The sequence below is a fragment of the Spermophilus citellus genome (assembly GCF_964194105.1).
Source record: "Spermophilus citellus genome assembly, chromosome: 4".
NCBI lineage: Eukaryota > Metazoa > Chordata > Mammalia > Rodentia > Sciuridae > Spermophilus > Spermophilus citellus.
Window position 1 is genome coordinate 198,541,566 of NC_138185.1, and position 23,608 is coordinate 198,565,173.

The 23,608-nt window shown below is 41.9% G+C and overlaps 1 protein-coding gene across 2 annotated transcripts in view; it reads left to right on the forward strand.

Moving 5' to 3' along the window:
• Positions 1-23,608, forward strand: part of LOC308646502 (acyl-coenzyme A thioesterase 1-like) — a 44,637-nt gene that overhangs the window by 13,713 nt on the left and 7,316 nt on the right. Inside the window, exon 3 of one of the 2 annotated variants that reach the window (XM_081289482.1) lies at positions 13-33. The exons of the other annotated variant lie outside the window; for it this stretch is intronic. Within the exon in view, the coding sequence (XP_081145608.1) occupies positions 13-15 (3 nt within the window). The 3' untranslated portion in view covers positions 16-33. Of the gene's footprint in view, positions 1-12; positions 34-23,608 lie in introns of those variants that run through there. 2 annotated transcript variants of the gene reach the window in all.

Sequence of the window (23,608 nt, forward strand, 5' to 3'; positions counted from 1 at the left end):
GTTTCTTTGCAGTAACAAGCTCACTGGGTTCTATTTTGAGGAAAGCCTGCCTCCTACCCAAGCCTTTATGTCAATCATTCAATCAAGTAAATTGGTGATCTATGAAAAAGAGGCTGTTTCCTCTTACAATCCAACTTCACAAGCACTTTTAATCAAGATTATTGTTATTCTGTATAGCAGAAGTAACTTACATGGGCTTCTTAATTTGTCGAACAACATTATAAAGATGTATCCCAAAAGGTGAAGTTTTAATAAAATCAGTAAATTTTACACCTTCATCAAGAATATTCCTCAATAAAATTGGCTTTTTTCTTTTCCCCTACCAATGCTGCTGGTAAGGAATGCAGACTTTGGCATCTTTGTTCATGCTAAAGCAGCCATAGCTTTGTCCATCACTGCTTTTTAAACACCAGTGCAACACAACGAAATAGGCAAATAACAGGATCATTATGAGAATTGTTTTGATCTTCACCCAGAGGCCTGCAGATTACACTCGGTACATTCATTCTAGAGTTCTTCTTAGATGGCACCAGGAGACAAAAGCACAAATATTCATAACACACTACTCCAGCAAGTGACTTATCATGTCTATTAACAGTAGAATGGATAAATAAATTGTGGATTATTAAAAAGATACAATGTGATAAAATAGTGAAAAGTAATGAATTACAGTGACCCAGAATATGAAATAGATGAATCGTGGGAAACTATTGTTGAATTAAAAAAGCAAACTTCTGGGCTGGGGATGTGGCTCAAGCGGTAGCGCGCTCGCCTGGCATGCGTGCGGCCCGGGTTCGATCCTCAGCACCACATACCAACAAAGATGTTGTGTCCGCCGAGAACTAAAAAATAAATATTAAAAATTCTCTCTCTCTCTCTCTCACTCTCTCTCCTCTCACTCTCTCTTTAAAAAAAAAAAAAAAAGCAAACTTCTTGGGGCTAGGGATGTGGCTCAAGCAGTAGCATGCTTGCCTGGCATGCATGCGGCCTGGGTTCCATCCTCAGCATCACATACAAACAAAGATGTTATGTCCGCCAAAAACTAAACAATAAATATTAAAAGTTCTCTCTCTCTTTAAGAAAAAAAAAGCAAATTTCAGAAAAATTAGTAAAGTTGTCTTCAATTAGATACACCCAGAACACACAAAAATAAGTAAGCTGGACTTCATCAGAATGAAAAATTTTGGTGCTTCAAGAAATTTATTAATAAAGTGAAAAGATAATCCACAGAATGGGAAAAATTATTTGCAGATCATATGTCTGCTAAGGAACATAGAATATATAAATCTGATAATATAGAGGAAAATCCAACACAGACTCAATTTCTGACACCAGATACGTGTGGTGTTACCCAGCAAGCTACCAGTTCTGCACTGGACATAATCACCTGGTTGTCCTCTGATGGAATTCAATTCTGACACCATCAGTGTCAGATCTCACATGTGGAAAGCTCAGTCCTCAAGAGTCATCATCCACTTTAGATGTCAATCACAAGCCCCTGTGCTTCCAACCAATATGGTATAAACTGGGATTTTCTGACCACCCTGCCTCCTTGAGCTTAATTAATTTGCTTGAGTGGCCATAGAAAGCAAGGAAATGTTTATGTTTATTATAAAGGAAACAAAGAGCAAGACAATCAGGGAAGAGAGTGGACCTTCTGTGCCCTTTGCAGTAGGGCCACCCTACAGGAACCTCTATGTGCTCAGCTATCAGAAGCTCTCCAAACCTAGTCCTTTTAGGTTTTTATGGAGACTTCATTGCATAAACTTGATAGGAGCATGGAAAACTGTGCTGAAATGTGATTGGACAAAAACGGTATGACCTAATGCTAACAGACTGAGTGGTGTGTCTGTTTGGATTCTTCTTAGACTCTCTGTACAACATTCCTCCTTCTAGGATACAGGAAAAAGATCTTTTCTGAAAGGACGGTTTTATGCTCTTATACTAGACAAAGGAGGTCAGAGAATGTCTGTATGGTCAGCTCCAAGACAGAAAGGCAAGGGGAGAATTTCAATGATCTGCCACAGTGAAGGGAAATTCTAGTTTTTATGTCCAATCTTGGAAAGGAAGTTATAAGCCAGGAACTATGGATGAACCCCCCCCCCCAATTATATATCATATCACAATACAGAACTCTTACAACTCAGTAATAAAAATGATAGACCCAACCTGATCTTTTCTTGAAATTGGGAGCCATCTCGCCACAAAGCCATGAAAAGGTAATTTCGGCTTTACTATAAATTACTGCAAATTCTGAACCTGCTTGGAATGCCTGCCCGTGACTTGAACTCACCCATGCCTGGCTCTCTGACCAGATAGCAGCCTTCTCTGAAACTTTAGTGATGCCTCATAAATATTGGCCTTCCCTGGCCAGATAACGACCCTCTCTGAAGCTCTAATGGTCCTCATAAATTCTGATGTTGGGGCCAGCAAAAAATGTAAACTACCATCAGTGTTAAGCTCGTCAGAGTTCAGTTATCTGTAACCCCACCCCCCTTTGTGTAACTTTCTGGGCTATAAAGCTGGGCTGCAGGAAAGCTAGAATTGCTGTCTTGTTCCCGCCATTTTGGGAGGGAGAGGCAGCCCGGCCGGTGGAAATAATAAGCTTGCTTTAATTTGATTTTAATTGGAGTCAGTGGTCTTTTCTTGTGTCCTGGTCTAACAAAAAAGACAAAATACCTCTCATACAATGCTGGTGAGATTGCAATGTTTTGCAGCCACTTTGCAAATCTGCCATTATTCTCAAAGATTAAACACCACCTTAATATAGAACCCAGAAATTCTAGTCCTAGGTATAAATCCAAGAGAAATGAGAACACATGACTGTATAAAAACGTGTACACGAACGTTCATCACAGCATTGCTCATGATAACCAAGAAGTGGATACAACCCAAATGACCAGCAACCAGTGAATGAATCATTAAAAGTTGCATATCATATCTAACCAATGGAATATTATTTGGTAATAATAGGGAATTAATTGGGCTGGGTTTGTAGTGAGAAACTGATGTGACTCCATTTTTAAAATTAAATAAATAACAGCAGCTTCTACCTCAAGGCCTGTCCTAAGGAAGGGGGCGTAGCCCTTGTCCTTGGAAAAACCCACCGAGCACTCCTAAGCACATACCCACCCTGCTGAGTTGTTTGTCTGTAAATAACAGGAGAGATCTGCGGTGCCAGGTGTCCCTGACTCAGTTAGGCTAGGTGAGGACCCATAGCAACCCCCCTAGCAACCTCCAATCAGCATGAGACAGGGAAAATACCTGGAATACCAGATTACCCCCCAGTACTCTATGGTGGTTGATAACATGTTGGGAAACCATGTAGTTAGCACGTACACCCCTGGTGGCCTAAACCAATCAGTTCAAAGGAATCCCCCTCTTGGGGCTGGGGATGTGGCTCAAGCGGTAGCGCGCTCGCCTGGCATGCGTGCAACCCGGGTTCGATCCTCAGCACCACATACCAACAAAGATGTTGTGTCCGCCGAGAACTAAAAAATAAATATTAAAAATTCTCTCTCTCTCTTTCTCTCTCTCCCCTCTCTCACTCTCTCTTTAAAAAAAAAAAAAAGGAATCCCCCTCTTGTACTAACCAATCACCCTTACCCAACTTGTTCCCACCATTGAATGTGCTAATCAATGTTAAGAGTTGTTGTTTGATTACTAATAGGGCATTATGTAAAATTGTGGATGTGTAACCGACGTGATTCTGCAATCTGCATTTGGGGTAAAATTGGGGGTTCATAACCCACTTCAATCTAATGTATGAAATATGATATGTCAAGAGCTTTGTAATGCTGTGAACAACCAATAAAAAAAAAAAAAAAGAGTTGTTGTTTGACTTCCCTACGGAATGATTTGCTGTGTGATGCTGTGACGTATAGAATATCCCCCCAAAACCTATAAAATCTCACTGAACAAAGGACCAGGACTCATTCCCTGGGACCGCTGCGTTGGGAACGGTTGTGAGTCCAGGCTCGAGCTTGCAATAAAGACTCTTGTGTGATTGCATCGGATTCGGCTCCTGCAGGTCTATTGGGGTCCCACGAATCTGGCATAACAGTAACTCCATTGTAGAGCACCTGATTAGCACATGTGGGGTCCTGGGTTCGATCCTCAACACCACATAAAGATAAACAAATAAAATAAAGGTATTGTGTCTATCTATAACTAAAAATATATATATATATATTTTTTTTTAAAAAAGAAGGAATGAAACACTGATACACAACTATATGATGTAACACAGATACCCCTTGAAAACACGTAAGTCAAAGAAGCCAGACATAAAAGACTACATTTTTGTCTGACTGTATTTCCAAGAAATGTACAGAAAAAAAAACTAATCTATATATAGAGAAAGTAGATTAATGGTTGCCTAAGGCTGGGAGCAGAGAGAACTGAATGGTCAAGGTGACCATGACCTCTAAAAAGCACAGGGTTCTTTCTGGAGTGATGAAAATGTGGCAGAATTAGGTAATGGTGACAGTTCTACAATCTTGGAAATGCACTTAAAAACACAGAATTTTACACTGTAAGTGAATTATATGGTGTAAATCAAACCATATGAAGATGTTTTAAAAATTAGTCATGCTCAGGCCACGGGTAAAGCTCAGTGATAAAGCACTTGCCTAGCCCGTATGAGGCCTTTCTTTTTCAGTGATTCCCAGCACTGAAAAAAAAATAGACACACAAATAACATTTGAATTCAGCTAAATAAAAACTTTGATCAGGTTGAGAAAAAATATATAACTTTTTCAAAACTGAAAAAAATTGTTTAAAGATACACATGTGGGGGCTGGGATTGTGGCTCAGCGGTAGAGCGCTCGCCTCGCACGGGCAGGATCCTCAGCACCACATAAAAAAAGGCATTGTGTGGTGTCCATCTACACCTAAAAAATAAATATTTTTTTAAAAAGTTACAAACATGAAAAAACTATAAAGAAAACTAAGAAATTAATAAGCACAAAATTGAAGATGGTGATTACTTCCAATTGGGATTAGGAATTTCAGAGGTAAAGGTAATATTCTAATTCTAATACCAGTGTTGGTCATATTATTTTTCTTTAAAGCTGGTGTATTTTACACATTTATCTAATCTATTCAATGTTTAACTTTAAAAAAAAAAGTGATACAAAAGAGAAGGAAGGGAGGAAGAAAAGAAGAAAGAAAGGGAGGAAGGAGTGAAAGAGAGACACAAAAAGAGAAAGAGCAAGAAAGTGCAAGCACCTTGTTCCAGCAAGACTGCATGTCTTAGCTTAAGACCCTCTTTGTTCCTTGCAATCTTAATTGCTGACCACCATTTGGAACTGTCTCAGATATCCCCAAAAGACTCCTATAAATAGAACAGTGGGTGAAGGTCTAATCTACCACAATGGCTGGCATAATCTGTCTATGTTATATTTTTACCACCTCTCTCCATTTTATTCTTTTAATGAGAGAAATCAATGATACTGACTTCAGGAGAACTGACTACTTCTGAACTATTTTTCTAAACTTCTGACCCAGTTTCTAAAGTTTACTTGTGCTCTGGCTAGACTGATTTCCTGACCATCCTTCCTCAACATATGATGTATTTCATGTCTTAAATAGGTCTTCTTAAAATATTCACTTATCAAGCAACACCAACCTACAAACATCAAACTCTTTTCATTTCCAAAGGAGCAACAGATGTGGTAGTCAGGTTTCCATTACTATAACAAACACATGAGATAATAAACTTATAAAGAGAAAAGGTCTATTTTGGTTCCTGGTTTCAGAGATTCTAGTCCATGATTTGGGCCTGGGGTGAAGCAGCACATCATGGCGGGAGCATATGGTAGAGCAAAACTGCTCACCTCACAATGGGCCACGGAGCAAAAGAAAGAAAGAAGAAACTGAGGTCCCTCAATCATCTACGAGGGCAAGACTCCAGTCATCTAAAAATGTCCCACCAGATCCCATCTCTCTCTCTTTTTTTTTTATTGGTTGTTCACAACATTACAAAGCTCTTGACATATCATATTTCATACATTAGATTGAAGTGGGTTATGAACTCCCAATTTTACCCCAATTTAACCGACGTGATTCTGCAATCTGCATTCAGATCCCATCTCTTAACGTTTCCACTGCCTCCCAATAGTGCCATGGGCTGGGGACTGTCTTTAGCACATGGACCTTGGTGGGACATTTAATCAAGCCACAGCAACAGATAATGGTCTTCAATGTGGAGTGTCTCCTTTTTGTTGATGGTCCTTTAGGAACAATCCATCACATGAATGTGGACCAGTTATTATAATTGTCTGTACATACTCATTTAAATTTTGTAAGTTAGTCTTGCCACAAAAATATCAAAGAAATTTAAGTGTGTATTAATAAGAGAAGGCAATCTGAAAAGGCTACATGACATACTGTATGATTCCAACTATATGACATTCTGGAAAAGGCAAAATCATGGAAAGAGTTAGAATATCAGTGATTTCTGGGAGTTTGGGGTGAAAGGAGGAAGAAATGAAGGAATAGGTGAAATAGGTGATTTTAGGGCAGTGAAACTATGGTAGCATCATCTTTCTATGTTGTCAACACCCACATAATATACAGCATAAAACATGAATCTGAATATAAGTTATAAACTTTGGTTAATAGAGTATCAATTCTGATCCATCATTTATTACAGATGTGCCACACTAAAGCAAGATGTGTATAATAGGGGAAATGTATGAGGAAAACAAGGCAGCTTTCTATTTTCTACACTCAATTCTTTAAAAATCTCAACTGCTCTAAAGGACTAAAAATCGATCAATTTTAAGAAAAATTTTCTCCTTCTAAATATGTATATATTCAAGTTTTTAGATATATAAATAAGTGATGTCCAGTTTTGGTCAAGGTATATAATATGCACAACGGAGGGCTGGGGTTGTGGCTCAGCAGTAGAGCGCTCGACTAGCATGTGCGAGGCCCCGGGTTCGATCCTCAGCACCACATAAAAATAAATAAATAAAGGTATTGTGTCCAACTACAACTAAAAATACATATTTAAAAAAATATGCACAGAGCTGGGGTTGTGGCTCAGCAGTAGAGCGCTCGTCTAGCATGTGCGAGGCCCTGGGTTCGATCCTCAGCACCACATAAAAGTAAATAAATAAAGGTATTGTGTCCAACTACAACTAAAAATACATATTTAAAAAAATATGCACAGAGCTGGGGTTGTGGCTCAGCAGTAGAGCGCTCGTCTAGCATGTGCGAGGCCCCGGGTTCGATCCTCAGCACCACATAAAAATAAATAAATAAAGGTATTGTGTCCAACTACAACTAAAAAATACATATTTAAAAAAATATGCACAGAGCTGGGGATGTGGCTCAAGCCGTAGCGTGCTCGCCTGGCATGCGTGCGGCCCGGGTTCGATCCTCAGCACCACATACAAACAAAGATGTTGTGTCCACCGAAAACTAAAAAATAAATATTAAAAAAAATTCTTAAAAAATATGCACAATGGAATTTTATTCATCTATAAAAGAATGAAATCCTATGATTTGTGGCAGCATAGATATGCCTGGAGGGTATTAGGTTAAGTGACATAAGCGAGGCACAGAAAGATAAATGCCACATGTTCTCATAAGCGGAAGCTAAAGAGCATTGGTCTTGTAGAAGCAGTGTTATGGTTGGATGTAAAGTGTCCTCCAAAAACTCATATGTTGAAGGTTTGTTCTCCAAGGCAGCCATGTTCAAAGGTAGGGCTTTAAGGAAGCGATTGGGTTATGAGGGCTGCGACCTCATCATTGGATTAATAATTTGAAGGCATTATTGGGAAATGTAGAAGGTGGGAACTAGTTATAGGAAGTGGGTCACTGGGGCAGGGCCCTTGGGGTTATAAATTGTTCATGCCCAAACCCCATTTCCTGGCTGCCATAAGCTGAGCAGCTTTCCTCCACCATGCCCTTCTGCCATGACGTTCTGTCCCACCTCAGGCCCAAAGCAACGGAGTCAGCTCACCATGGACTGAGACCTCTGAAACCATGAACCAAAATAAATCTTTCCTCCTTTAAGTGGTTTATGTCAGGTATTTTTGTCACAGCAATGTAAAGCTGGCTAATACAGGTAGTGAGTAGAACAGTGGTTACTAGAGACTGGGAAGGGCCGGAGGGAGAGGGAGTTAGGGAGAGGCTGATTATCAGATACACAAATAGAGTGAGTTAGGAAGAATAAGTTCTAGAGTTTCATGGCACAGTAAGGGGGACTATAATGAACAATAATTTATTGTATGCTTCTTTTTTTTTTGTAGTGCTGGGGAATCAAACCCAGGACCTCAAGCATGCAAAGCATGTGCTGTATCACTGAGCTATATCACCAGCCTCTACTATATATTTCAAAATAGCTAGAAGAATTTTGAATATTCTAAGACAAAGAAATGATAACTGTTTGAAAGGATAGATATACAAACTAACTGGATTCAATCATTGCCCCTTGTATCTATGTATCAAAATATCACATTGATGTTACCAGGCATGGTGTTGCACATCTGTAATCCCAGCTCCTTGGAACACTGAGGCCTGTTCACAAGTGTGAGGCCAGCCTGGACAATTTAGCAAGACCCTGACTGTCTCAAAATAAAAAATGAAAAGGATTGGGTTTGTAGTTTAATAGTAGAGCACCCTGGAGTTTAATCCCTAGTACCAGGCACACATGCACACACATGCGTGCGTACACACACACACACCCTATAACTATGTATAATTATTATGAATGTATGTTTAAATTCACGGGCTGACCAATGAAAGAATAGGAATGATAAATATCTTCTATGGAGATGGAGGCAAGGCAGGGACTAAATGAGAAAATGATAAAAGCAATAATGTATGTCTTTCACTGGCTTCAGGATGCCAAGCGGCACCAGAACCATTGCTTCAGCATTAGCTATAATGGGTAGGCTGTCCTGACTGTGCAAGCCTCCCCATCCAAAGGGTGCCTGCCACCTTGTGTCTGTATTCTTTATTCCATAGTCTTTCTTTTGTTTCCATTGCTCACTGGTTATAATCTGTGTCACACAGTAGACATCTGTGATGGCCCCCCAGCTTGTTCAGCCCATTTGGATATGAACTGTTTGCACCACTCCAGCAGTCTTGTGACAGGCTCTGTTCTGGTTTCAGAAACTCTGTGTGTGTGTGTGTGTGTGTGTGTGTGTGTGTGTGTGTGTTATTGGGGATCAAAACCAGGAGTGTCTTGCCACTGAGCTACTTCTTCATTCCTTTTTATTTATTTATTTATTTATTGGCTACTGGGTACTGAACTCAGGGGCACTCAGCCACTAAGCCACATCCCTAGCCCTATTTTGTATTTTATTTAGAAACAGGGTCTCACTGAGTTGCTTAGCACCTTGCCATTGCTGAGGCTGGCTTTGAACTCGTGATTCTCTTGTTTCAGCCTCCTAAACCGATGGGATTATAGGCATGCGCCACCAAGCCTGGCTCCTTTTTATTTTTTTGTTTTTAGACAGGGTCTTGCTAAGTTACCCCGGCTTGCCTTGAATTTGTGATCCTCTTTGCCTTGGCCTCCCAAATAGCTGGGATTATAGTTGTGCATCATGGCACATGGCTCCAGAAACTCTATTTTGGATTATGTACATCTGCAGAGGTCTTTGTTTTGGTTTATGGAATCCTAAATCTGGTGTGCTGTTTAGTGAACATCTGTAACTCTGTTGCCTTTTACCTGTGGGGATCTGACACCTGGTCTAACTCTGAGGTTTCTGTGTCTTCTCATTTCTTATATCACTTTCTTGACACTTTCTTTTCTGTTTATTGATTAAAGGATTGCCATGGGACAAATGTTTATGAATGTATATGATAAAGAAAAAAACAGAGTCATTTGCAACTAAGCTTAAAATGCTAAACATCAATTGCTAAATATGAATTCAAGTATCTTGGCTTCTTAGATTTTATTAAAAAGGCAATATTCAGACCTAGAGCAATGAAGTCAGTCCACCATGAACTGAACTGCTGAAACTGTGAACCCAAAATAACTTTTCCTCCTATAAATTGTTCTTGTCAGGTATTTTGTTCACAAAGATGAGAAATTGACTAACACAGCATTGGAGGGAACATTATGACTGATATTTTTTGGCTTATAAACACTGACTCACAGAAAATGATCAGAAAATCAGACTCCAGTCTCAGTGGCACACACCTATAATTCCAATCACTAGGGAAGCTAAGCCAAGAGAGTCACAAGTTCAAGGTCAGCCTCTGAAACTTAGTGAGACCCTCAACAACTTATGAGATCCTACTTCAAAATAAAAAAATAAAAAGGACTAAGGATGTAGCTCAGTGGTAGAGCACCCTGGGCTCAATCCCCACTACAAAACAAAACAAAACAAAACTGATGGTCCTGGTAAATGTTCCCAATCATGATTGTTATCTTAAAACACCGTATGCAATAAACTCTTATAAAAATTCTAATTGTGGCTGTTCTCAGTCTTTCATCATCCACAGTTTTGATTCTTTTCTGCAGAGTTTACAATAAGATTTATGAAAAAGTCTCTAACAAGGACAGCTTTTTGACAAAAATGAACCTATTTTACCAGCAAATTTGGTTTCCTTTGATTGGCATGACAAAATTGATATGACAAAACATTATGTTTCTTGGTTGAAAACTACTGTACACACTGAAATTTTTTGTTTTCATCCTTTTGGTTTTGTTCTACATTTCCGTCTGCTTTTGTTTTGTATTTTCTTTTAGTTTTGTTTTTTATTTCCTTTTGGATTTGTTTTGTATTTCCTTTTTAAAACTTCGTGACTGTGGCCTTTCCAAAGTCTTCTGAGGTAGAACTACTAACAAAGCTATGTGGCCCGATACCTTGAGATGCTAACCATTATTCCAGAACAGAGAAGATTAAACCTAACAATGGGTTCCAAGTAAGCTTAGCCTAAGAACCACTCCTTCTAAATCTCTTTGTTGCTCAAATGTAGCTAAAAGTTTTTGACACTGATCCCAATTGTCAATCACTTTCCCTCCAATGTGGGACTTGCCGATCAACAACTGGGTCACATAGATCCCCACAGTGAGGGACAGTCAGGATGGTTTATTAGTGATGTCTTCAAAGATAAGAGAGGAATATAAAAACAATGAAAGATGTCAGAATCAAGATGGAGTCCCTTGTGTCAACCCCACCAAAAGGTACATAAAGCCAGGAGATGGTGAAGGAAGGGTTTTTATGAAAAAGTATCTGGTAATAACTATCACAAGAAGACTCTGACGGATCATAAACATGTGCTTAGTCAATCTGAGGCAGATGTAAAAGACTTGCTATTAAAAAAATTCAGATCTTCAGAGCAGTTTTATGGAACAAGGAAAACAAAGATCAAGATATGTGATAGTAACCCAGAAAAAGGAAGAAATAATAATAATAATAATAATAATAATAATAATAATAGCCCTTCTACAAGATACCTCCATAGAAGAGGTGGTGCTTTGTAGCTCTGACAAGGGCCCTCTGCTTAGGTAAAGATTAAAAAAAAAAAAAGCGATTTTCATTGACCCTAAATATGTTTCTTCCAGTGGCCCATCTCATGGAGCCATTAAAAAGAGAAAGGAGCGCCTGCATGATTTAGCTGGTTGGATACCTTTGGCTTTGACTTCCTTTTATATTCTTTTTTTGGGGTGTATGATAGTACATTTTCTTTCGGCTGAAATATCTACCTGCTTTTTAAGGTGGTACTTAATCTATTTTAATTGTCAAGAAATGATAGGGGATGGGGTTATAGCTCAGTGGGAAAGCGCTTGCCTTATATGTGTGAGGCACTGGGATTCGATCCTCAGCACCATGTAAAAATAAATAAATAAAAAGTTATTGTGTCCATCTATAACTAAAAATATTAAAAAAAAAAAACAAGGGCTGGGGTTGTGGCTCAGCAGTAGAGCGCTCACCTAGCATGTGCGAGGCCCTGGGTTCCAACCTCAGCACTACATAAAAATAAATAAATAAAATAAAGGTATTGTGTCCAACTACAACTAAAAAAATAAAATTAAAAAAAAACAATGATAGACATCCTGTTGTTTTTATGCAAATACTGGTGAAATCATAAAACAAAACAAAACAAAACAAAACAAAAAACCCTAGGCTCTTAAAAAGACAACCTGGCTCCAACCACAGAGTCCAGCTTCCCTGCCCAGAATGATTAGAACACTGATAAAAAAAACTTTGCCAGATGTCCCCTGATTTCTACTTTTTAGGTCCTATGCCTCTTATTTTGCTCTGTAGGCCATGTGTCCTCAACTATCTGATTTCAGAAGCCAGGGAATCTGTGTCCTTCTTGGGGAAGACAGTTTCTTTTACATTAATACCTCTAGGCAAATAATGAAAACATCAGTCTCAAAAGAAACACTGCCATCTTGGAAAAAATGAAAACAAAACTGAGGCATGGCCATGGGGTGGTCTGTTATCTCAGATTCTTCAAGACTGGTTTGGAGGGTCCAGGCCCTTACTCAGCTCTTTGCTCTCAATTTTAGTTCTTGTTACATTTCTCATTTTTGCCCCTTTTTATTTTACCTGCTTATATAAATGTGAATCTTCCAGGCTAAAGCAATTTCAAATCCGGCTAATGTCTATGAAGGGTTTCCAAGCACTATCCCCTGAGAACTATCATTTGTCTGTTAACCCATCTTCTTCTGCACCCTCTTTAAACCAGAGAGTGAGAGATTCTCATTCCTCCAGGAACATGCAGGACATCACCCAAACCAGAAGGGCCCTGCTCCCATGATCCACTAAGATTAAGGAAGATAAAATCTCTCAGCAGGGAGTGAGACAGCTAAACAAGCCCTTCATCTATGGGGGTTAACAAGTGGACCAGTCTTCAAAGCTGTGAAGATAATACCCCTGGAGATGGGAGATTGGAAAGTCAGCTTGGTCTTGAGAGAGTATGTGGTCAGCAGAGCTACCAAGAAGGCAGTACAAGGAGAAACAAGGCCATTAAAGTCAAACCTGCTGGGCCAGGGTTGTGGCTCAGAGGTGGACCACTCGCTGGCGTGCATGAGGCACTGGGTTTGACCCTCAGCATCACATAAAGTAAAATAAAGACATTGTGTCCACCTATAACTAAAAATAAATGTTAAATAAAATAGAGGTAACTATAGATTATACATGTTTTGGACCTTAACACCTGGAATGTCCTAATATTATAATACTAAATATTAAAAAAAATCAAACCTGCAGCTGGCCATGGCTGTGCATGTAGGTAACCCCAACTACCCAGGAGACTGAGGCAGGATTGCAAGTTCGTTGTCAGCCTGAGCAATTTAGTGAGACCTCATCTAAAAAAACAATCTGATGCCCGGAGCAGTGGTACATGCCTCTAATCCCAGTGGCTCAGGAAGCTGAGACAGGAAGATCAAGAGTTCAAAGCCAGCCTCAGCAAAAGCAAGATGCTAAAAAACTCAATGAGATCCTGGCTCTAAATAAAGTACAAAATAGGGCTGGCGAGTGGCTCAGTGGTCGAGTGTTCCTGTGATGTGAGGTAGTTCAGTAGTAGAACACCCCTGGTTTAAAAAAAGAAAAAAATCAAACTGAAACAGGACAATAATCTGCCCACTTCTGAAATAATATTAGGACATTCCAGGTGTTAAGGTCCAAAACATGTATAATCTATAGTTACCTTTATTTTATATGTATTGTAAAAATCACACTCTAGTGTGTTGGAGACCAGCTCCAACAGGGGGTCTCAGGAGACAATGGATGGTGAGGAGTCGGCAAAAGGGGGGTGGAGAAACAACACAGACACCAAAGTGAAGGTGCTGAATCCCAATCTTTACTTGTGAAGTTGATCATATATACTTTTCATTTTGGCAGGCTCACAGTACTTTGTGTTTACAAAACAGGAATCATTATTCAAAGAAACAAAATATTATGTAGCTTCAATTAGAATAGAAGAATGTATCTTGGCTTATGCATAAGCAAGCATTTGTACTTTCAGTTCGAGTTTTGCTTTGAGCTGTTTCTGCTTAGTTAACTTTTAATAATAGTTAGAAATGTCCCAGACTATTGGCCTATACCTTGACTATTCTTTTTTGACTTACTGACTGGAACCGGTGCCATGGTTATGGCAAGTGGTTGACTTGTTATTAATTTTAATCAAACAAGAGTAAGAGCACAAACCATTGTGCACAGGAACAAGTTGCCCAGTACCAAGCACTAATCTGTCTTCTTAACATTAATTCTTCTTCTCTAGATTTTTTTTTAAAGAGAGAGTGAGAGAGGGGAGGGAGAGAGAGAGAGGGAGAGAGAGAGAGAGAGAGAGAGAGAGAGAGAGACAGTGTTTTTAATATTTATTTTTTAGTTCTCGGCGGACAAACATCTTTGTTGGTATGTGGTGCTGAGGATCGAACCCGGGCCGCACGCATGCCAGGCGAGCGCGCTACCGCTTGAGCCACATCCCCAGCCCTTCTTCTCTAGATTTTAATTTAATTTCTCAAAAACTTCCTTGACAGGAAAACAGGGAGTTTTTCATTAGACATTAACAATTTACGTTCCACAGCTGAATCATTGCATTTAGAGCAAACAGATCTATTCTTTAGAAGTAGTTGTATTAATTGGGAAAGTCATATTTTTTTCCTTCATACTTAATGGTCATATGAAAAGCCGCAACTATACTTATTAAAGGAATACAAAAACAAACCAGCCCATTCCCAGAAATATACTGCACTCCTCCAGAGGATGGACGCCTTGTGCCATCCACCTCAGTAGGGCCTTGCCATTGCCTGAGTCAGAGGAGGGGCGCAGCACTAGTGTGGAAATTTCAGATAGTAATGATATAAGTGTTGCATGAAGAAGTATCATGAAAAAGAGTCCAGGCACAACCCAAACTCCACCTCCACATGTGCTGATATCAAGAGACCACCTCCCTGTCTACCCCCAAGCTGCCATGAAAGCTGTGTATTCTTGTCCTTTGCTGCCTCCCTTTTGCATATGAATAACTAAGCTTGCTCCAGTGCCAATGTGCTCTCATCTGATTCTTCTGATAGACAGCACAAGAACCCATGGAGTTAATAGTAACATCATTTGGAATTGTCCTCTTTTTCCCAGTTATTTCAGTTTTACTATATTCAGTTCTAGCAAATAAATCAAGGTCCAAACAGGGTTTATTTCACATGAATGTATTAACTGGATTTTTTTTTGGTCAAATAAATAGGGAATTCTCTTTAAATAATCATCTCCTCACTTCCTGAGTGGCCCACCAAGAGCAAATCTTCAAGCATCCAGGGGACATGAGGCTTAAAAGGAAGGGGACAGGCAGAGGGGCTGGCATAAGCTATGATCAGTACTCAGGGTTGGGGGGCCCTGGTTTCCAGCCAACCCGCAGCCCTCAAATGGCATGCTTGGATGGACATGCATTCTGGCCCCAGTTGAGAAGCCCCTTGTAGAGGGAGGAGAGACTAGAGGGAAAACAAATTCCAGAAACACTAGTAAGGAATCAGAAGGGCTTTCTTCCTAGCCAGTGGCCACCACCCAAATCCTGGAGGCTCATAGTAAAGCTCTGAAGTCAGAAATGGTAACAGATGGCCAGGGACAGGGAAGGCAGTGGGCATGACTAGGCCAGACCTGGCTGAATGGAATGGGGGTTGACAGTCAGATGGGACAGTGACCTTCCAAGGCCAGGCACGGACCAGTGGAAGGAATGTGAGTCAGACCTGGCAGTGCCTGTTGGCCCACTGGGAAGACATGTGGTGGTCTGAGGGAGCTCAGGAGGCTGATGCAGAATGCCGAGCTGACCAGGGGCTGGACTGCAGTGGAGGAGGTGGCCACAGAGTCCCTCTGTGAGAGGGAGCTACTAGAGTGAAACAGGAACAAGAGGATGACCTGGGGCTCTTGAGCTGAGCCTCAGAGGTGGTAAGAGGGGTTGAGTGGGCTGAGCTAGTGTGGAAGCTGGGTTGCGTGTTCAGAGTCCAAGGATCCTGCCTTCCCAGACCCAGGGAAGAATATGGTCTGTCTCTGGCATCCTTCCTGGTGATTTGATATTACAGGAGTCACCAGTATAGCACCTGATAGAGTTAATGTCTCCAACTTCCCAGTGTGAGTTGAAACTAGGGCAAAGGTCTTGGCAAGCACCCAACTAGGTGACTGAAAGGATCAAAGTTCTGAAAAGTCAGCCAAGAGAGGGCTCTCCAGTGTAATGAGGAAGCTCTTTATCCTGAGAGCCAGTGGCTGTTTTGAAAACCCTGCCTTCCCTGAATCTAATCTCCCTGAGTGTTGGGAGCTCTCCCTTCAAGACTAAGAATGAGGCCCTTAAAAGGAGAAGCACGTGACCACTGACCCACTACATTATCTTCTTCCTCTGGAGAAACTGTCTGCCTGAGTTCTGATGCTCTGAACAAAGAGAACAGTCAAAAAGTTCAGGGTATTTCAGATACAAGACCACACAAAATGAAAATTCCTGTAAACCTCAAGCCACTGGGAAAGTCTAAGTGTTTGAGGATATGGAGGAGGAAGGCTCTGCGGGGGACAGAGGACCAAAAGAGCCTCTCTGGAGGTTTCATCACTCCCCAGGACTGCTGTGTTATGTTTTTCTTTTTCTAAACTTTTACTTTGAAATAGTTCTATACTTACAGGCATCTTTCCAAAAAAAAAAAAAATACTAGGGCTCCTTATGCCCTTCCATCAAACTTTCCTTCATGTTCACATCTTACAGACCACAGCAAAACTATTAAATCAGTCAGTTACCATTGAGACAACACTGTGGTCATGATGTTCCTGAAATTAAGTTTGAGGAAAAGTGCTTATTTGTGGGAAGCCATTTGTGAATTGTTCTTGAACTAAAGTGATGTTGAAGCCATTAGGCAGCAAAGCCTGGAAACTCCCAGCAGCTACCCTGCTGGTTTGAGAATGTCTGCCTCATGTGGCACCTGCCTATTCCATCTCAAATTCAGCACCAGAGATGGGGTGACCTGTTGGAGACACACAGCCTCATGGAGATGGGTTTGGGTTGCCAAAGTGCCAATTAATCTCTCTACTGCAAGACACCTGCCCCACCAAGAAGCAAGCAGTGAACCAAGCCTCCTGCCGCTGAAACCTTATCCCTGTCTTTGATGTACTCCTCCTTAAATAAGAATTGGGGCCCTAGTTCAGTTGTTCAGTTCAAGCTCCTATCAGGACTGGAAGACCCATTAAGTGCTCCCCTTTTCATATCCCGTTTCTGTATCTGTCTTTATTTTTTACTGATTATTTCAGACTTTTTATATCCCAGGCGACTTGCACCTCTTGAGCAGGAACCTACCCTGTTGGGATGCTGGTCACCCCTGATACATATTCAAAAGGGTGGTATACAGACTTCTAAAAAATGAAAATATGGAGCTCTTCATCCCACTCCAACTCTAGATACGAAATGGGCCCAGGCCCAGGGTTATGAGTGAAGTCAGAGCTATGACACCAGAGTGAGTGGGAGTCTGTCCCAGCTCCAGTCTTTCCCCCTTTGCTCTCAGTTGGTTTATCAGAAAAGGAGATGGATCCTGCATAGTAACTGAGACTCCCAGAAAAGTAAATGAACTTGAGTTAACAGTGACTGACATCATGTATCTATAACAAGATCTCTCAGAATTACCCCCAAAGGATTCCTTTATCAAAGGACAAAGTGACAGTAATTTAAAGTTGTTAATTGGCTTTATTGTTTAGTCTGTAACTGGGCAAAAAAGATTAAGCATTCCCCTGAATTGAACAGAAGAGGTCTGAAAGAAGAAGAAACAAAAAAACAAGAAGGGACTGTGCATGTGAAAATTAACTTTCCTTAAAAGGTGGAGCCAGGAAGATAGCACAATAGAAGAATGGATTGGCTAACTTCAGGTTACTTGATATAAGGATTAAAAGATTAAGAATTAAAGCAAAGAAACTTTAATGATCATGCCTCTTGGCTCATTTAGGAAACCTGTCATCATACTCTTCTGGTTTCTCCAACTTCAGGCAACAGCTTGGTTTTATTTGGTGCCTGGAATTTTAGCCTGAGTGGCTCCATTTTGATTTTTATTCTTGTCTGTTGGGGCCCAAAGAATGGCCTCCCATGATTTTTACTTAACACATTCATTGAGCTTCCTAGAGTACTCTTTTCAGCCCCAATGCATTTCTAGACATTGACAGCAGTTTGCCTCACTTGGCAGCAAGTGATGCCCCTATAGTCTTGCTTCAGGAACTTTCCGTAACATTAGCCATGATCAATTGAAGTGGAGTGTCGTGGGCCATTCTGACACGTGATTGGGTGACTCCCGTTAAGGGCCTGAGGCGCTCTGGCTGTGTCGGAGTTTTCCCAACCCTTTCCTGATGAGAGAGCCCATCCGTGTGGGGGTGTGCGTGACCACTGACCCCGGAGACCCAATCACTGACCCTGACCTTGGAGTGCAGCCCCCCCTCAACCTTCATTGGATGGAATTCTCCCCTGAATCTCTTGTTCCCCAAATAAAAGGCTACTCCCAGGCGTGTTCGCTCTCTCTCCTGCTAGCCCAGAGTAATCCTCGCTGCCCTGCTGGGTGGCTGGAGGCGGGAACCAGGGAGGTGAGCCGTCTCGGACCTAGCAATATAAATAAGGTACTGTCTGTGTGTTTTATTTTGATCTCTTCTAACTAACTTAATGCCTAGAACCTCATTAATGAAACCACTGCGCAGGCCGCGTGGTAGAATTGACGCCCAACGTGGGGCATTCTAGATTAGTTAGATTGAGTGGGAGCGCGCGCTAAAAAGATAAGGAAAAGAATAAAGATAAAGGAAAATAAGGAATAAAGATAAAGATAAAGGAAGAGGTGACATTTGGGTCACAAAAGTACCTGGAGATATTGAAGGAAAGAGACGTTAAATTACTTAAAATGGGAAATTCTACTTTTACGGATAAGGAAATGTATCTGACTATTTTAGACAGTATAATTAATCAGAAAGGAAAACAGATAAAGAAAACTCAGTTATTACAATTCTTAAAGATTGTAGGTGAATATTGTCCTTGGTTTTGTGACCAAGAGTCTCCAAATTTACTTACTTGGGAGAAATTAAGAAAGAAAAAAGTTTGTCTTTTTAAATATATGGGCCAAAGTTCGCGGGCCCCTGAAGACCTTTTAAAAGGCATTCAAAGAGCTGTTAAGTCTATTCAAATGGAAAATCAGCCTGAGGCTAAGTTAATTTCCTTTCCCTTGAGCCGTTTAAGAACAAAAGCACTAAGGACCAAGGTTAGAAATGTGAACTTAGACTCGCAGCCCCATGCGGAGGATTCAAATGGCACGGATCAGCCCGCCTTCTCGCTGCCGCCGGCATTTCCTCCTAGCGGGAGCCTGGGAATTCCAGGAACGGTCGCACAGTGTGACGTCACTAGCAACGCTGACCAGGACAGTCCGCGATTTTTACCGGGACAAAGACAGAGATCACAGACAGTTTTCTTAGGACCTTCAAAGACAGTTGAATTAGATCCTGAAACGGGGCCGGAACAAATTCCTACTGGGATTTTCGGGCCACTTCCTGAAAGTACTGTAGGTTTGATTTTGGGGCGTAATAGTTTAAAGGGAGCCATTGAGGTCATACCTGGTGTGATAGATTCAGAATTTAAAGGGCAATTATATATTACTGTAAAATCCAATTATGCCCTAAGGCTCACCCCAAAAGATATTTTTGCTCAATTAATATTATTGCCTTGTGTCTCAGAAAGGCACCTGCCGGTAGATTCAGTTTCTAAACCGCCGGACAGAGTATATTGGTCCCAGTTGGTATGGCAAGAATGCCCTTTATTAAAACTTAGAATTAATAATAAAAATTTCCTAGGCATCATAGACACAGGAGCTGATAGCTCGGTATTGTCCAGTCGGGTTTGGCCTAGGAACTGGCCTTTGCATGTAGCACCAGCTAACCTAGAAGGAATAGGACAGGTTTTTGTGAGAGCAAAACGAAATTATTTTAAAGTTTATGTCAAAGAAAAAACACAGGGCAGTAAACACAAGGAACTAACTGTGGGGAGCCATTCTGACACGTGATTGGGTGACTCCCGTTAAGGGCCTGAGGCACTCTGGCTGTGTCGGAGTTATCCCGACCCTTTCCTGATGAGAGAGCCCATCCGTGTGGGGGTGTGCGTGACCACTGACCCCGGAGACCCAATCACTGACCCTGACCTTGGAGTGCAGCCCCCCCTCAACCTTCATTGGATGGAATTCTCCCCTGAATCTCTTGTCCCCCAAATAAAAGGCTACTCCCCGGCGTGTTCGCTCTCTCTCTCTCCTGCTAGCCCAGAGTAATCCTCGCTGCCCTGCTGGGCGGCTGGAGGCGGGAACCAGGGAGGCGAGCCGTCTCGGACCTAGCAATGTAAAATAAGGTACTGGTTTGTGTGTTTTATTTTGATCTCTTCTAACTAACTTAATGCCTAGAACCTCATTAATGAAACCACTGCGCAGGCTGCGTGGTAGAGTGGAGCTTCACCCAGTGAGCTAGAGCCAATTCAGACCCAGAGAATACTCGTTATCTTCACGGTGCTCAGTTCGGGGCTGACCCAGAAAGCCACTGCTTCTGCAGCTCAGACTTTCCACACTGAATGCTTAACTCAAACCAGTGGCTGTTCACCATGAAGCCAGAATTAGACAGGCAGTCAGTGTAGATAGGTAAATCCAGTCAGGTCGGGTCAAGGAGGCCAATTTTGAGTGAGTCTGGGAAGTTGGAGACTGTCCCCTAAGGGATCTTATCAAGAATCAGCCCCTGCTCCAACCTGTTGCCAAGATAACCTGTCCTAGGAATTTCCCCTCCCTACAGGGGGCGCTATAAGGTTGTTAACGTGTCCTTGTCTACTCCACCCTGCCCTTCCCCCTTCAGCCCACCTATTTCCCACCTTTTCGCCTTCCCACGGAGCATTCCTGGGCCTAGTCAGGTAGAAAGATAAGGGGGTGGGGGAAGGCAGGAGAACAAAGGAAGAATAGGACATATAAAAAGGGCAGAACACCCTGTTTCTTGGGATACCATGATAAAAGCTATGGCCCCCTTCTCCCTTGCGGGAGAAGTCTGTTACCCCTTTTTAAATAAACCCTGATTCATATGCTTGCCTCCGCATGCTTTTCTAATGTTCAACCTTCAACATGTGGGGAAGCAGGACTCATCACTGATAACCAGCCTTATCAACCATGGTAAACCTACGGGACCCTCTCAAAGAGGAAACTTCCGGAGTGTCATATCTGGGTAACCAGGAAATTCTGCTCTAAAGAGGGGAAGGGAGTTTGTCTAGCCATGAGGGTCTCATGCTTTGTTAGGGGCACAGAAACTAATAAGTGGTCTAATTCTGGAGACAGCATGTTATAGATCTGGGTATGAGGTACAGCCTTCAACTTACTGGACAACACTGGCCATTGTGTGGAGCCACCCTGCTCTCACGGGGACAGAGCACTTTCTACAGCTACTGATTCTCTGCAGATCACAGCACCCCTGACAGCTGGCCTGACACCACCTACTTCTTCCATGGAGCTCCCAGGACAGAACGCCCCAGAAGAAGGGGCTCTGAGGCCACCTCCTCAACTGCTTTTCCCTCCTGTGTCAAAGGGCCACTCTGTGTGTCTCCATAGCAAGCTGGGCATCAGGGAAGGGGAGGCAGGAGCTGCCCTTCTGAAATCTGAGTGTCCATTTCAATTTATGTGTTGGTGATTGCAGCAGCCCAGGTCAATTTTTTGCAGATGGTATGTGTTTAAAAATCTGTAGCTGCAGTTGCTTCATTAGGTAGAGTGGGGGAAAGGTCACTGAATTAGGAGAACTGGATCCTGATCTAATAATGTTTTCTTGCTGCAACCTGCACTACCAAACCCTAGAACCTGGCAAGGGGTGATGGGGGATTAAGAAAGACACAGAAACATTTATAAGGAGAAAGCTGGGACAAAGTGGAACACCTTCCTCTGATAGAGAAACAGTGAGCCAGAGCTAGCACAGCATGTTTATTATATAGGTTTTATCATCAAAAGGTTATTTGTAGGAAAGTTTCTGCAAAGCAGGCAGGCTTGAAGGTCATAGCACTGATAAACGTTACTGGTGGTGAGTTCTGCTCCCTCAAATGTTGAAGTTTGAACATTAGAGAAGCATATAGGCAAGTATATATATATATATATATATATATATATATATATATATATATATATGCAAGCATATAAAGCAGGGTCTATTTAAACAGGGGTAACATAGACTTCTTTAGGGAGGGAGAAGGGTGCCATAGCTGATATCCTGGTATCCCCAGAAACGAGGTGTTCTGTCCTCTTTATATGTCCTACTGCCCTCTTCCCCTTATCTTTCTCCTTCCTGTGTACTTGACTAGGCCCAGGAATGCTCAGTGGGACAGCCAAAAGGTGGGAAACAGGTGGGCTGAAGGGGGAAGGGCAAGATGGTACAACCCAGGACACATTAACAACCTTATAGCTCCCTATAGGGAGGGGCAACTCTTGGGACAGGTTACGTTAACAACAGGTTGGAGCAGGGGCAGGTTCTTGATAAGGGTGGAGGAAGGGCTCTGAAAGAATTAATATTTCAGTCCCTCAGAGGACAGTCTCCAACTTGCTGGACTCACTCAAAATTAGCCTCCTGAATCTGATCTGACTGGATTTTCCTACCTATATTGACTGCCTGTCTAATTCTGGCTTCAGCACTTGCAAGATATTGTGGTTATCTTGTTATACTCAGAACTCTGTCCCTGGCAGCTGGTGTCTGAACTCAAGGTCAAGACAGTTATTGTTCCATGCCTTAGCATCAAACACTCTGTACCTTTGCATGGAACTACCATAGTTCCAAGGAAATCTCATCCTGCATCTTTGCACAGAATGTTTCCAGGGCAAAGTTTAGCCACAGCTCTGAGGCAGTCAAAGACCATGGTCCAAGTCACCGTTCTCGATATTTCCCACCCCCCCCATTTGTAAATGTTTATTCAGCTTGTTGTTGCAGGCCAGCCAGGGGCTGTATGGGTGAGCTGTGAGCATTTTGAGTGCCTGAGCGGACTGGACTGATGTTACTGTTCTGTCTGGGCTGTGCACATACATGTCCTTTTAGCTCGCTCTGCCTTTGATCCCACACAGCACCTGAGATGGGTGTGACTTGCCAAGAGGTCAATCAATCTACTAACCACAAGACATCAGGAAGCTAGATTCAACCCCCTGAAATTTGACCCCTTACTTTTTTTGGATGGAATGTTTCATTGAACCTCCCATTGTGTGTCCCCTATAAAAATAAAGAATTCAAGAGGCTCTCTCTCTCTCTCTCTCTCTCTCTCTCTCTCTCTCTCTCTCTCTTTCCAATGGACCCCTAGGGTCGAGAGCAGAAAAAGTTATTCTGTCTGTGTAACTATTTCGTGCCAACCCAAATTCACCCGGAGTGTCCCGGAATGATTTAGTTGTGTGTCGCAGCAGCTTGTATTTTCAAAATTTTCCAGGTACTCTTCTTTCTCCGTCTGCTCAGTGTCCAATTAGGCTAAGCTATATGGTTAGCTTCAGCCAGAGACTCACTTGCAAGATACACAAGGTCAATAGAAGAGTGAACTCAAAGTACTGAGTGGCCCCCACTTCCATCTCATTATAGGGTGTCTGCCTTCCTACAGGAAGGCAACAGTTCCTGCCAGGCAACCTCTTCTTTGAGCCCACAATTCTTCACAAAACCTTGTTGGATCTCTTTGT